This window comes from Osmia bicornis, chromosome 11, assembly GCF_907164935.1.
Source record: "Osmia bicornis bicornis chromosome 11, iOsmBic2.1, whole genome shotgun sequence".
Classification (NCBI taxonomy): Eukaryota; Metazoa; Arthropoda; class Insecta; order Hymenoptera; family Megachilidae; genus Osmia; species Osmia bicornis.
Genome location: NC_060226.1, coordinates 5,687,444 through 5,703,304, shown reverse-complemented (window position 1 = coordinate 5,703,304; position 15,861 = coordinate 5,687,444). Strand labels below are relative to the sequence as shown.

Genomic DNA, 15,861 nt, shown 5'->3' with positions numbered 1-15,861 from the left:
ACAACCACTCGGATAAATGCACATCTTTTTTATGGCATTGCTCGATGTCAATCGCAAACAACGTGGAATCAATGCTGATTATCCACACTCCGGTCATTCGTAGCCGATACGTGATACAAATATAATTAAAACACTAGGTGCGTGTACTTGCGTATCTCATAACAAGACGGTTTCGCTGGTTGTATGCATGTATTCTTCTGTCCCTTCCTTCCTTCCTTCCTCCCTCCCGCCCCCCCGCCCTTTTTCTTTCCTTCAGTATGTCTTTTTTGTGGTACAAATACTCCACCTCGTTGTTTTTTTGCACACATGTGTACGCATACACCACGATCATATGCATATGTAAACACGAGGAGATAGCACCAGTGTGTCCTTAGCCTTAGAGGGCCTTCATATCATTGTATATTTTCTCTAACCATACAGAGTATTATGTTCTTTATTCCGTATATATGCATTGTATTACGTCTTTGCCACTCGTGTGTTTTCAACGTCAAACAGTTATCATAAACTCTCTACACAGTTTTCATACTACACAAACATCACATCGTTAAACAAAGTTCACTACGTATACCCCCCTCGTTAACACCGCTTCTTCCACCGAGCCAGCATAATGCTTGGCCTCCTGCCGCGCTCCGTATCTACCACGTTAGCAGTTTTCGTTTCTATCGTACTCTGATATCTATTAAGTTAGTGTGTGATACACATGTATATGCACGTCACAGATCTCGTTCAGACCGCGCTTGCTTCCAAAAGATGTGGAACGGTTGAGTCTGCGTATCTACCGTTTGTGGCATAGTATCGGCTGGTTAGTCGGACGACGGCAGTAGTAGTGGCGGCGACTGAGTATTTAATCACGTGATCTCCCCGTCAAAATAGTCTACAGTCTACACACGGTTTACACACCCACATGCATAAAAGTGCATCCGGCTATTCTGCATTCAGTGTCAGAATAAACATAATATGCCGTGCGTATTACGCTTTATGATAGTATTTTGGTTACACAAATAAGAGCTCTATTATTCTTTTAAGGAATGTAAATTATGCCTTGAGCGAATAAAATGACTGTGTAGCCTGATACTAATTGATTATGTCAATCAGTAGCCGCATAAGTATACTTTTTAATTTTTTATTATTTTCAGCGACGCAATAAAAGGGTAAAATATGTTACATTTATTACTTAAAGATTTGGTAACGAATACGTATAGGATATATTTGTTTTTTAAGCTAAGATTGTTGTTAAAAATATATTTATTGAAATTGAGGAATATTTTATGTATGTACCTATACATGTTATCAAGCATTCAAATGCTTTTTTGAATTTGTAATATATTTGTATACAAATATCTTATAGATATGAAAAATGATAGTGTCAGTAGGAGCATACATATATTTATTGATTATTATTTATACAATAAATGTTATTTAGTTTTAGCTTTTTTCACTTTATGTTTCTCTTTCTTCTTATGCTTCTTTTTGGTTTCTTTTGTATTCTGTTTTCTTTTCCTTTCTTTTCTCATCTTCTTTTTCTCTTTTTTCGTTTGTTCATCTGAAGATATATCAGAATCATCTGAACTTGAACTACTAGATGAAGATGAAGAAGAGGACGACGAGGATGTGCTTGAACTAGAAGTAGAAGAATCATCAGAATTTGAAACACTTTCAGGTTTCTGTTCCAGAGCTGGTATTATTGTGGGTTTTGGATGAGATTTTAAATGTTCTCTTAAGTCGTCCGTAAGTCCGCCCAAACCGATGGACGTAAAAAAATTGATAGCAAATCGGGTATTTTTTGGATCGTCCCTGGGAAATAGACCCTCGAATGCGTGTTGTAATGTAACATCTTTAACACGTAGATTCAATTTAGATAGTCCCATATACTCTGATAGTTCTTGAAATAGAATTTTGATAAATATCCTATTAGAGCTTGTAGTATCTTCTTCGGTTAATTTTATACAAGATAACACTTCCCATGATATAGAATCAGTAAACAATAAATGTGCAAAGAACTTTGATACATTACGTAACTTATTTGTATCTAAACGATGTATTGTGTGATATGAATCTCGAAATATTTGCTCGAACGGTGTAACATATATCTTATTAATGGCACAAAACCGGCCGGCTAAAAGCCCAAAAAATTTTTCATATGTCCTCATTTCGGCACAACAATCTAGAAACATATGACAAAGTTCAGTTTCTTGGCCAGGTTTTAATTGCATTTTCATCAATTTATGTGCACATTCTTCAAAGTCTAGCGACGAATGTATCGTTAAATATATTGTTCTTCTAAGTGCTGTTAAATTTGTTTCTGTGCTATCTACAATCACATCCTCCTTTCCTTCCACTACAGCAGTGCTGCTGTCTTCATCTGAGGATTCTTCTTCGTCGTCTTCTTCACTTTCTGAACCGCTCACATCTGAACCTAATATTTCTCTACTCAATTGTTTATATTTATCCTCATTATCTACGTACTCTGCATCAAATTTAAAAACATTCAATATGTCCTGGGAATCAGTTGCTTCATCTAACGTCACTAGATGAGTAAATTGATTTTCTTCTTCCACAAGATCAAGTTCTTCTGGAACAGCCTCATGATCTTTAAAACCATCTTTTCGAACTTGAAACATGACTTCGATCATATACTGTACTCTTTTATCTAATTGTCCTTCGTGTAATATATTTCTTAACATTTCAAATATAGCTTCTATACCCTTTCTGGAAACTTCAGTTAATTTCATTCCACATTCTTTTAAAAATGCAATCGCCACTTCTACAGAATCATCTGTTGGCGTTTCTACTAACAAAGTCAGAATTTCTAAAGCTAAGATCTCGTGCGCTACTCTTTGATTTACTAAATGTGCGATAAATGTTCCCGAAGATATACAAAGAGGTTTGTCATTTCTTCTAAAACCACGTTTGAATTGTATTACAAGACGTTTCAGTATTAATTCACCGATATTGGGAAATTTAGAATTAATAATTGCTGTGAGGGCTGCATAGACAGATGTAAAAGTCGGCGAAGCTGCTTGAGCTTGAATAATAGATCGAGCAAGCAAACCTCTACCTCTAACAATGTTCTCTTTTAAAAGTTCTCGAGTAATAAGTCCAATATTACTAATATTAACTTTGTTAATATGACCATGTATAGATTTTTTAAGAGCTTCCCATGCAATACGTTGATACGCAGCTCCAGATTTGTCGGTGATTTCAGCTTGCATCAAACGTAATTTTGCAGGTGGAATATAAGCACCACCTGTCCTTGATGTTAATAACTCGACAGTTCGATTTTGTCTTTCTAATGCCTCGTCAGCAGCATTTGTTTCTTGTTTCTTCCCCATTTCTGAATCTATAACTTTGTCTTTTTCTTGTTTCCTTTTGTTTTCTTTTTCATAATCTTTTGATCTTCTTAAATCTTGTCGTTTGTACGATCGATATTCTGTATTTGATTCTTCAGCATCATAATTTCTTTTCTGATCATTTTTTCTATTATATCTATCATTATAATGTCGATCTCTTTCCCTATCTCTTTCTCTATCCCGGTCCCGGTCTCGGTCTCGATTACGTTCTCGTTCCTTTTCATGATTATCATCTCTTGAATGATGTTTAGGACGTTCATAATCATCTCTATCCCGTCGAGAGTGTGACCTCTTCATTGTAAACCTAAAACTTGAAAGCAGTAATTTGGAGCAATTTTCAACTACCTATTAAGAAAAACAAAATAATATAAGTCTGAAGATACTAATTAAAGATATAGTAATCATAAAATAAGATTTCTTACCCTGAAAGTTATGTATAATAATGCTTTGATAGAACTTAACCTCTTATACAGAATAACCTCAAAATTGTAATTATACTTCTTTAGCAACGATATACGTTGGAAAGTTCGTTACATTACATACTATATTCATTACATTATTAGTACTTATATACTATATTAAATGATACATTTCTATTTATTAAATGTTTCATACACTATTTAATTGCACACAAAGTGCCCACTGACGTTTGAACAAGGTATGTTTCTGTTTTCATAGGGCTGCATGATGCACTTAAAAGACCAACGCGGTATTGATATAGTTAGTATTATTAAAACTATAAAAAGGGAGACAAGAAATATAAATAATTAAGGGATTAGTTGTTCTAATATAGTGCTAAATAGTTAAAGGAAAATATTTATTTTATTATAAATAATTTTTATTTTGAACTTCGCAAAGTCTGAAGATAGTTGCAGAAATTTACCACGTGATGAGAATTTCTTATAAGTGATATATTCAAAGTTAATGAAAGTAGCACGAATGCGTGTGAGTAATATAATAAATAAGATTTCTTAACTGTTTATCTTATCTAAAATAGTTTATAAAAGTTAGAAAAATTATATTTCCGAAACATAAATGTATCATGGTAAGAGTATTTTTTCAATGCTTCACAATAAATATACAAATTGTATGAGTTACACAGAAAGAATATTAACAAACTATTAAAAAATGATTTATAATTAATAATTAAATAACAAATAACCTAATGAAACAGGAATAGTATTTAAGAAGATTAAATAATTGCGTAATTTACAATATTATACATGTAGCTAAATTGAATTATAAATTGATCTTTAAAAGCAGAACTGTTGTATGGTAGAAAAGTAAATAGTTCCCCTCATAGATAATTATCAATCATATTAAATAATTTAATGCGAATATTCAATATAAATAAAGAGTGACGCGATAGTAATTATAGTTAATAGATTTATTTAATTGCGTTCTTGAAATCTAGATTTCCATTTTAGTAAAATAAATCACGTATGCGTCACTCTATAAGGAATGTAAGTATGTATAAGTACTTCATGTATACCTAATAAACATGGCGGCTGCCAAGTGACAACGCGTTTTAGTGTATAGAATAATTCTTAATTTTGTGATTGTTATATGATTGTTTTTAATCTGTATTTTGGAAAAGATAGTTTGTTTATTGTATCAAAGGAATCTAACAGGTGTATATTTTACCCGAGATAACAGTTAAACTATATATATACAAAACATTAGTGTGGTGAATCAGAAATCATACGAGCATCAAAATTAAGGTAGTTTCAAAGGGGATTGTATTTCAAGTAAAAAGATTATTTTAGATCTTTTGGATTCTATAAAACATTAAATATATGCGTTTTAATTTGCTTGAATATTATTTTATAAATGCGGTGAAAAATAGAGAAGTATTTTTTCCTTAATCAACTTAATTACATTTAAATGATGTCGTTTGTGTTATCTTCGTATATTTTTAATCAATTTTAATTTTGTCGGTTTAATTTGACACTAATTTAATATTGTAATTTTTTTCAGTAAGAGGACCAGTGTCCACATTAGATAAAAATGCCTACACAGACAACAGAAAATGATGATATTCGGGCAAAAATTGTTTATAATGGGTAATATATACAAACATTTTTATATAGATTTAAGTTTTATTCCAAATTTTTAATATGTCTAGAAACAATACGTATTTCACATGTATTATTTTATTAACGATAAGTTATTTCAATATTCAGAAGCTGAGTTTATGTTATTAATTTCAGGTAATTCTTTTAATAGTTAGTTAACAATATGAATATATATTAATATCAAATGAAATATGTTTTGTCATATTAATAATTGTTGAAGAAGGATTGTAATTATTGATATTTGTATTAGGGAAGTGCAGATTATGTATATTACCACTGGAATTTCACTAGACACATTAAGGGAAGAAGTACGTTCAATATGTGAGTTTGATATTGCGGGACCAGATCAGTTTACAATGAAATGGGTTGATGATGAGGGTGACCCCTGCAGGATTGCTTCTCAACAGGAGCTGGATGAAGCATTACGCCTCTACGAACTAGAAAAGGATACAGAAATAATTATACATGGTAAGTGTTCTCTATAAATGTTTATATGTTTACTCAGTTCATACAACATACATTTTGTAAATTGTGTTTTGGTTTAATGAAATTGAACATTTTGAAATGTATAATAGATACTTAGAAACAATTATATGAAACAAATATATGAGTATCTATTTTTATGTGACCCACTAATTAATAAATAAACAAGATTGTTAGTTCGTTTCTTCTTTAGTTTTGGTTTGATTTAAAATAGTATATGAAAATTAAAATGAGTAGCAATTTCGATATTCAACGATTTTCAAGTTAGTAACAAGACATCATTTTGTGAATAACTACATACTGTTACATGTGTACATTTTTATAATATATTCATTATTACCCTCTGATTTAATTTAATGTAATTAGCAAGCATTTTAACAGAAAAAGGTGGTAATACAGGGAAGGTAGAAAAGAGGTAATTAATGTATTAAATGATCATTTAAACACGTGTTACAATATTCATTTGTCTGTGTTTCGGATTATTATTCTCGAATGGAGAACAAAATTTAAAGTATAAATGCAATAACAAAAGCAAGAAATGCATTTAGATAGGTAAAGGAAATAAATAAAAGTGATAAATAGTAGGTACAAGGGAAGAGTGAAAAGATAACGGAGAAAGTGAACACGAAGAACGCAACAATGATGAAAGCGCTAAAAAAGGATTGAATGGAGAGGAAGAAGAGCGAGAAACAGATGGAAGCGTAATGAGGGATGGGGCGGAATAAAGTCAGAAAAGAAGGAAAAGGGTCGGGGCGGGGGTGGTGGTATGTTTAAAGAGAAATCAGTCCTGCTTTTCACTGGTGCCTTTATTCTAGCGTTTGCGCATTTCGTAGAGTAAAGCGCGTCGGGCGGCGACGGTAGTTAACGAATCCCGCGGTAGCAGTCGATATTCTTACGTGGACTGATTAGCAGCCACGAAATTTGCTCGGGCCAGCTCGCACGCAGATAACAGAGCATCTTGAAGAGACATGAGAAGATAATTCAAGGGAAGCTGGTGGACAGAGGAAGAAAAAAGCATTTTGACTGAAACTTTGGCGAACGCCAACACCACTCGAAGGGGGAGAGTCTTGTCGCAGCAGCAGCGGCAGCAGTCCGTTTTCCAATGATCGCGATTCATGTAGAGAGCTTGTGGCAGCATAGCTTTGACAATTGCTGTTGTTATTGAAGAGGTTGCAAAAGTGGCGATAAACCAGCATCGATCGAGCTGACTCGTCGCATTCTCAGCCGGGTTCCTGCAAGAGGTCGGGCTACGGTAAAAGAGGAGGACAGAGAACGGTTAGAAGGAAGAGGGAGAGACAGGGATAGAGAGAGAGGTGAAAAAGAGATAGACCAAGAGAGCGTGCGCACATACCGTAGGAAGGAAAGTAGGGAAAACTTTAGGGTGGGAGTTTGGAGGGTAATTGCGAGCAAAAGACGAGAGCCAGTGGTGTACGATCGTTGGTGGATGATATTAGGTAGCCAAGATAGAAGAAGGTGAGATAAATACGGCTGAATTGGTCGCGAAATGGCGTGGGGATACTGGAGCGCAACGTCAGTCAGTGATCGGGGTCGGTCGCCCCGTCGCGAAAAGGACAAACAACAGTACCAGAGTTTGCATCAACCGCAGCAACAGCATCATCATCAGGCTGAAACAGGAGTATCGCAGGGGATGTACGGTGTTCAGCAAGTACAAGGTGAGCTCGGTGTCAGCTCCTCCTCTGTGTCGACCGGGTCCGGTGTTGGCGGCGGTGCCGCAGTAGAGGAACCACCCTGCAGTATGATGATACAGGGTGGTTCCTTTTATTCCTATTCCGCGGCTACGGCTGCAGCTGCGGCTGCTGTTGGGCGTAGGATACCTCCTGCCATCGAAGGACCTTCCACCTCCTCAACGGGCATTCAAGTGCTACCAAGGGATCGACCGATCAAATCGAACACCAGCACCTATCCACCATCGCCTAGCAGCGATTCAGCGGAATACGAACAACCGATAGCTGGACTTAGAAGCGAATGCTCCCCTCATAACAGTCCTCCTGACGACATATTCGTGCAGGCTGGCTCTTCGTCTAGGATAAAGCTACTTTGCGACAAGGGAATCGACGATACATCCGAGGTCGATCTTGACGAGGTGGTGGCAACCGAGATGATGTACGCGACTACCAATCGTGCTATAGGGACTAGTACGTGTCGTGTACATGGGCCGTGTAATCCACCACCGGATTCTACCGATCCCATAGCACCCTTGATCGATGATACTATCGGATCTTCCCAATTTTGGTTCAACGACATCACCTGGGGTAGGTCTTTGACATGCTCCTCCGGTATTGCTAAAGAATTGGTCGAGTGACTTGCAAGAAAGCACGATATTAGCGAACTATATTTATTTTTATCCTAATTGCAGTTCTCTTGCTTTTATTTTACATTATTTGCACGTACGTTGCATAGTTATCGAGTTAGGTAAGTTTTCAGTGTTAGAACAAATGTAATCTTCGAATGTTAGAATAGAATTTGCTGAATATCGATCGCGAAGAATGGGTTTTCATACAGCGATGTGCCAACATGTGCGCTTATCTAATCTGTCATCGTGTCTGCCTATTTTATATTTGATGGTTTTTAAAGTGTCTGTTTGGAGCTGTTATCTTTTCTCTTTTTTTTTTTTTAAATTTAACAATTTGCGTTTGCATCCAACAATTAATCTGCTATTTAAAATTTGCTCTAATTCGTGAATAAGATATTACATTTAATGAAGAATTCTATAGTGGTAATATAAGCCACATATTATAATGCCACATGTTCAAAATTAATTATTACTATTATTAGATAACTGATAATTAACATCTCATAATTGCATTAATTTATGATAAGTAATATATACATCTATTGCACCAGAAGAAACCTTTTAACAACTTAAATATGTCGTATTAATACATTTGAAGGAGATATTTAGCGATATTTATATTAATTTTAACAAATAACTTTACCAATCTATTTATTTCAGCATTTGATATTTTTAAACTATGTATAACTTGTATGATTTACAAGAATAAATTTTTGAAAACCTCTGGTATTAATTAATTAGTAATTAGTTATTTGTAATTGTTGTCATTCTAAAACAAAATGAAAAAACTTACGGGCTCTGACCAGAAAAGAAAAATGAGAACAGCCTGTAAAAGCTTGCTTAATTTTCTTCAGGAAAAATCCCTTATATGCTTTCGAGCGAAATGTAAAACGTAGATTGAAAACAACGTTGCACCTACTCTTGTCTACCAGGTCTCCTCCGATAAGCGATAACACGATCGCATCAATTGAATTCAATGTTATCCGTTATCGGCTGGTGTTTTATGATCTGGTTACGGAATAAAAGTAACAGTACATGATATACTTGTGACATGCAAAGACTTTCAAAAATAATAATAAAAAAATACTTTATACCAGTTGTGGTAGACGTGAGTACTGAACACACGTTACAGTGCCATTCTTTGTCCATGCTGAGTTAAAAGGAACCGACGATTATAATAAAAATTATGATGACGTTATACGTAATGCATGAATTCTGTTAGTACTCATATCATCTATTTATATATGATTCTTGAAATGATGTATTAGGTGCTTTGATTGGTATAATAATAAGTTGCACGTTTTCCGGGCGAATATTTGATGTATTTTATAAAAATCATAGTGTATCTGTATATGAATATAAATGTATAAGAACAATTTTGTATGTATGAAGCTTGTTATGTGAATATGTATTAACATTAGAACAATGAATTGTGTAGAAAATATAATTTCTAGGTGAAAATTAGCAAATGTATGCATATTACACTAAATGTGTTAATCTAGCAAGTATATACACTTAGTGGTCAATGTATGCACATACTAATATGATAAGTAAATGTATTTGCAAGCAATGAAATTTAAATTTATATTAGTACAAGCATAATGCATTATGCAAATGTATTCACTGTCTGGTAAATAAATACATTTACTAAGAATCATTGATGTTTTTATGTTTAGTTGATACTTTTATTGAAATTTTACATAAATACATGTATTGATTAGTAAGCGTGTACATTTACCGAATTTTATCAATTCATTTTTGTATTATTTTCAATTTTAAACCTAAGTACACATTCATCATTCATTGTTCTGATGATAATTATTGTTATATAAGCAAAAAATCGGGACACGTGTTATGCGATTGTTTTAAAACATGTGTTCATTCCCGTGGTAATGATTTTGATTGTTTACACTTGTTACATCATTATTTAATCAATGAAACGTATGATTTAATGTCACAAATGTAAACAAAATTGCAATATTTACATTGAATGAAATTGCTGTAATATGTGCGAAGTAATATTGTAATTGAGAAAGACAAATATCAAGCACAGGGTATTAAATCAATGTTTATCGTAATAGAGGTATTTGTTATTTTATTTAGAATAATTGAAAAATATTTTACAAGTAACAGTTGTGAAAATATAAATCACTACCACTGCAGTGTGCTTGGTATTCATACATACCTTTTTAATTAATTTTACTTATTGTTTCATTAATGAATGTTGACATAAGAAACATAGGTTTGTAATTCCTGCAACTATATTATTTTTAATTATCCAATACAAAATGTTTCAATATTTTAACACTTCATAATGCAATTAACATTGAATGTTTGAAATGTTTCAGCCTGTTTCATCTAAAACTAAAAGTTTTGTTTCTACATTTACCCTTTTCTTCCAATATGCCATGCTGCTTTGAATGTTTTTTTTTCAGACATACGTTCTTACTAAAGTAGAAGTTATTTCATAGATAAAATAAGAGAAACATTTACCTTAACCATTTTAATGTACATTAAAAAACAATAAGTTATTATTTTGCATGATTAAATATTTATAATTTATCATTTAGATTGCACTATAATATGTTAGAGATTGAAAATTCAATTAATTTGATCATATTATCAACTTTTCCCATTTTTGTCAATTTTTAGAATACAGGTAATGTTTTAATTGTTCATGTAACAATTACTATTAAAGAAGTAATATAAGAAACTGACAGATTGTTCATTTTTGTTACAGTTTTTCCTAATGTGCCGCCTGCACCAGGAATGCCCTGTAAGGGAGAAGACAGTGAGTTTCCGTCACAAAATAATCAAATATTTCAATACGTTTTCGTCCAATAATTCTCACCATTGTATACTATACTAGCCAGCGAGTTGTTCAATTAACGACAAGTTTAAATATGAATAGTCTGGCTATGTTTGATTCATGTTCAGAAGATTATGATTAATTTTTTTCGTTTCTTAAGTTTTCATGAAACATCAGCGATTTTAATACGCTTATTTTAATTTTCATCATTTATACTTTGTGTATATGCTTATTGCATCGAATCTTCGCAGTACATTGATTATGAAAATAATATTATGTAAACTAAAGAAAAAAGGAAGAAGTAAATTCCAAGACTTCAAGATTAGTCATTTTATATATCTATTATATATATAACGTTTCAAACGTGAAATCGTATACTGTACTATTTTTAATATATTTTAAAATATCATGTAGGATGAAACTTTGTTATGTTCTTTTTGAAATCGTGTTTTTTGGGTATCATATAAATTAATGATCAATTGTGTATAGTGCAAATACGATAGGATTAAGATTATTTTCTATTTTAAATGTCGCGGGTATTGAGATAATCTCGTCGTGTTTACAAATTTCCTTTGCCCTTGTCAAGATTATTCAATAGTTTTACACGGTACAAAGTATGGAAGGACTTGGCCCGGTCGCAGTATTACTGCAGATTTTTCAGTGCGGTATTTCAGCAAGAGTATACTTATATAGATCCTCCGAGACACGTTATGAAACACGTTTTTCATTTTAATTAGTTTCAAAAGTAACATTAAATAATGGGTTGAAATGCAGTAGTTACATTTACTGTATTGATTCTATTAGAGTTACACAATGTGCTCAGAAAAGATTGTGAGAGGGAGAAAGTGGAGAGAGGGCCACTATAGCTTAGAAGTTTTTTTTCTTATTTTGAAATTTGTCTCTCTTACAATTCAAAAAGAAATAATTATTGGACCCAAGTTTATGAAACACGTGTGTGCTTCTTTTTATGAACATGAGCACTACACTATCTCAGAATTTGACGCAATCGTTTCTGAATATTCTCCATAGTCTGGAAGAAGTAAAGACGACAGAAGCAAATTTGAAGATCGATTCTTCTTTTCTCTCGTGATATTTATGTTTTTTCATTTTCCAAAGGAAGCATCTACAGACGCGGCGCACGTAGATGGAGGAAGCTGTACCGAGTGAATGGTCATATATTTCAAGCGAAACGTTTCAATCGGGTAAGCATCATTTCATTCAATTACTGCTTTAATTACTTTCCCTCGTTTTTGCTCATCATTTTGATATAATTTTACACATTTACGCATGGCACCATACCCATCCACCACATCACATGTCCATAGAATATTTCCAGGTTTGACAGATTCATTCCTGATCAGTGGAACTTGCTGGCTAGTGAACTTGGATGAACTTTCTCTGTTCATTTAATAAAATGTTACATTTAATATTGATCTTTTATTCCCTTGAATTCTTGAGAATGAAACTGAATTAGAAATGGTATAAGTAAATGATTAGATTACTGAAATAATTCTTTATGTTGTATTCTTAAATGTAAATAGAATATTTGTTAATCAGCTGAGGCTTGTGATTTTTAAATAAATGAAATAAACTATTTTCATATCAACAATACATAATTCTCTACACTTTCATTCTCAGGAATTCATCCAATACCTAAAGTGCTCTTTTGTAGGAACCATATGGACATAGATTATCAGAAGCTTTCTGTTTAATTTTCACAGCGAGCGTTTTGCGCGTTCTGCCAGGATCGAATTTGGGGACTAGGTCGGCAGGGGTTCAAGTGCATCCAGTGCAAGCTACTGGTTCACAAGAAATGTCACAAACTAGTTCGCAAACCATGCTTGAGTGTCCACCAACTTCAACAACAACAAATTCCAAGCACAGAGTCGCAAACGATCGACAGGAACGGCGATCAACAACAGCTTGATTCTGTGCAATGCAGCCCAGTAGCTCATCTAGAGGATGAGATTTCAGAGTCGCCGATCATCGAGGAGCATTCACGCAATCGTAAGAGTATTTGGAAGTTTATTTGGAAATTCAAACTATGGTTTTATAGTTTGAAAGAATAAAAACCTTATAAAGAAGAGATCCTTGAGCTCAGAAATGATGAAACTTTAAGTATACGTATGTAAGATGTTACTTGCACTAATTGTTAAGATACAAACTTTTTGTAACTTATTGTATAATGTTATTTTTGAAAAATTTATGATCTTGAATGAAGGTATAAATTTCCTTACTTGTAAATCATTACAAACTAACAATAAGTGTAACTAAATGTAACTTACATTCTGTTCGTAGGAACCGGAAGTGTAGAAAGGGAGGAATTGCCGTTGGATACGTTAAATGATGCGGATAATTCAAATGATATGCAAAGGCAATACTCATTAAACGATTTCGAACTGATTAGGGTAATCGGTCGTGGTTCCTACGCGAAAGTTTTGATGGTAGAATTGAAGCGTACAAAAAGGATTTACGCGATGAAAGTGATCAAGAAAGCTCTAGTGACAGACGATGAAGATATAGATTGGGTTCAAACAGAGAAACACGTGTTCGAAACCGCTTCGAATCATCCTTTCCTTGTAGGACTTCACTCATGCTTTCAAACACCTTCTCGTCTGTTCTTCGTTATTGAATTTGTACGCGGCGGTGATCTTATGTTCCATATGCAAAGGCAACGCCGTCTTCCAGAGGAGCATGCTCGATTTTATGCAGCAGAAATTAGCCTCGCCTTAAATTTTTTACACGAGAAAGGTGAGGAGAAATATTGATCCTGAAATCCTCAATGTTTCTGTGCTGTTGATAAATATCTTAACGATGTTTGAAATATTTGATATGCAGGTATCATATACAGAGATTTAAAATTAGACAATGTGTTACTTGATCACGAGGGACACGTTAAACTGACTGATTATGGAATGTGCAAAGAAGGTGTACGAGAGGGTGATACAACAGCCACATTTTGTGGCACTCCAAATTATATTGCACCTGAAATATTACGGGGTGAAGATTACAGTTTCTCTGTAGATTGGTGGGCACTTGGAGTACTTTTGTATGAAATGCTTGCAGGTCGCAGTCCGTTTGATATTGCGGGCGCGTTAGAAAATCCAGACCAGAACACTGAAGATTATCTATTTCAAGTTATTTTACAGAAAACAATTCGTATACCAAGATCGTTGTCAGTTAAAGCAGCTTGCGTACTTAAAGGCTTCCTTTGCAAAGATCCTGCTGAAAGATTAGGCTGTGGAAAAAGGCCGACAGCTTTTCTTGATATTGTTTCCCATCCATTCTTCAAAGCAATTGATTGGGAAATGGTAATTATCGCAATCTTATACTTGCTGAAAATTGTAAAAAATGAAAATAAGAAATTTATCCCAAAATTTTAATTATATTCAGAATGCATTCCATATAAATTAAGTTTATAATCAAATTTTTAGTTGGAGCAAAAACAAGTAACACCACCTTACAAGCCACGTTTAGATTCTGATCGTGACTTGGCCAATTTCCCACCAGAATTTACAGACGAACCAGTTCATCTGACACCGGATGATCCGTAAGTATTAACAAACCACAAACCAGTATGGAATTTGAAGAAAATTAATGAACAAGTTTAATAATTGTGTAAACAAATATTTTACAGGAGGGTAATTGATAAGATTGATCAAAGTGAATTCGAAGGTTTCGAATACGTGAACCCGTTACTGATGTCTCTGGAAGACTGCGTGTGACAAGAACCGCTGGTTATAGTGCAACGATACAATCAAAGTCAACAACAGTTGCAGCCGTGCTACATGTACGAATTGCAAGACAAGCTTGCGAAGCTTCGAATCGATCCCCTATTGAACATCAGCTCAAGAAATCGAGGTTATCACAACAATGTTTTTTTAATGACATACTCCGAAGAGAATGAGAACGACAATAATTATAACGAGTATCGGTTATCACCACCTTTTCCATTCCGATACGAAAGTCCGATATGCTCCAGTTCTCTAAGTATCACAGATGTTACGTACGGCTCTAGCAATAACAATGAAATCATTAGTAACTATGATGAACAGAATTACGATGATGAGGAAGATGAGAGCCCAAAGAAAGGGCTCTTGAAGCAAATGTTTTGCCTTCCATTAAATTAAGCTAATTAAGGGCTTGTTTAATATTACAACATTGCCTCTAATCAATAGTTAATATAAATTTTGTAGGTTGCAAGAGATTTGAAATCTATAACGAAGTTAAAGTTTACTGAATCCTTGTATTAAGTATTGGAAAATGAAAAGTATTTAATTTGCGCTATAATAATTATATATGATCGTGTTGATTCTTCTTTCACATGGTGCTGCAACTTAAACGTATTAATGGGTATTATTTTCAGCTATTTTTAGAAAGAAAAATGAATTCAAACGGAAAATGTACCTGACTGCTTCGATTAATCTCTTAGATAAATATGCCATTCCGTTGTGCAGTCGTTCTATTAATATTTAATGAGCATTGTACGATCTATATCGCTTGCATGAACGTATTCACTAAAAAAAAGTAATAGCAACAAAATATTTCTAACAAACTAACACCTATTTAAGAAAACTGCTGTATATTATAGATTAATTACGTTTGAAGAGAAAATATAGCGAACGTAAGTATAACATTTCTAAAGAAACTAATTTTTTTTTCTATATTTTTCTTTTTTTTATACATATATATATGAACAGTTTGGAGCTATGATATATATACTAGTATACACTTTTAAAAGACAAATGTTGATCATGATGTATATTAAAAAGAAGTCTTAATCACATCACAATATTGCATTATAGATTTTGTCGAATATTTTTGTTCGTC

At 33.5% G+C, this 15,861-nt stretch overlaps 3 protein-coding genes across 6 annotated transcripts; 2 read left to right on the top strand and 1 right to left on the bottom strand.

Moving 5' to 3' along the window:
- Nucleotides 1–1,227: 1,227 nt before the first annotated feature.
- LOC114875941 (pre-mRNA-splicing factor CWC22 homolog) lies at nucleotides 1,228–4,223 on the bottom strand. 3 transcript variants are annotated; one of them, XM_046287948.1, is made up of 2 exons: nucleotides 3,773–4,223; nucleotides 1,228–3,695 (listed from the first exon to the last, which is right to left on the bottom strand). In XM_046287948.1, the coding sequence occupies exon 2, from the start codon at nucleotides 3,645–3,647 to the stop codon at nucleotides 1,416–1,418; it is 2,232 nt and encodes a 743-aa protein (XP_046143904.1). In that variant the 5' UTR covers nucleotides 3,648–3,695; nucleotides 3,773–4,223; the 3' UTR covers nucleotides 1,228–1,415. The 3 variants fall into 3 exon arrangements, with proteins under 3 accessions (XP_046143904.1, XP_046143905.1, XP_029042644.1); XM_046287949.1 differs by having other exon boundaries at nucleotides 1,228–3,660; XM_029186811.2 differs by having other exon boundaries at nucleotides 1,228–3,654.
- A 607-nt stretch (nucleotides 4,224–4,830) lies between these two features.
- LOC114875995 (atypical protein kinase C) lies at nucleotides 4,831–14,844 on the top strand. Of its 2 annotated transcripts, XM_029186938.2 has the most exons (10): nucleotides 4,831–5,071; nucleotides 5,328–5,413; nucleotides 5,676–5,893; nucleotides 10,963–11,013; nucleotides 12,148–12,233; nucleotides 12,753–13,038; nucleotides 13,330–13,782; nucleotides 13,870–14,342; nucleotides 14,466–14,581; nucleotides 14,669–14,844. In XM_029186938.2, exons 2-10 carry the CDS (start codon nucleotides 5,358–5,360, stop codon nucleotides 14,754–14,756), a joined length of 1,827 nt encoding a protein of 608 aa, XP_029042771.1. In that variant the 5' UTR covers nucleotides 4,831–5,071; nucleotides 5,328–5,357; the 3' UTR covers nucleotides 14,757–14,844. The 2 variants fall into 2 exon arrangements, with proteins under 2 accessions (XP_029042771.1, XP_029042770.1); XM_029186937.2 differs by lacking the exons at nucleotides 4,831–5,071; nucleotides 5,328–5,413 and adding an exon at nucleotides 6,491–8,181 and having other exon boundaries at nucleotides 5,827–5,893; nucleotides 14,669–14,756.
- On the top strand, nucleotides 14,820–15,329 carry LOC114875998. The gene has a single exon (XM_046287950.1). It carries the CDS (start codon nucleotides 14,820–14,822, stop codon nucleotides 15,159–15,161), a length of 342 nt encoding a protein of 113 aa, XP_046143906.1. The 3' UTR covers nucleotides 15,162–15,329.
- Nucleotides 15,330–15,861: the final 532 nt, after the last annotated feature.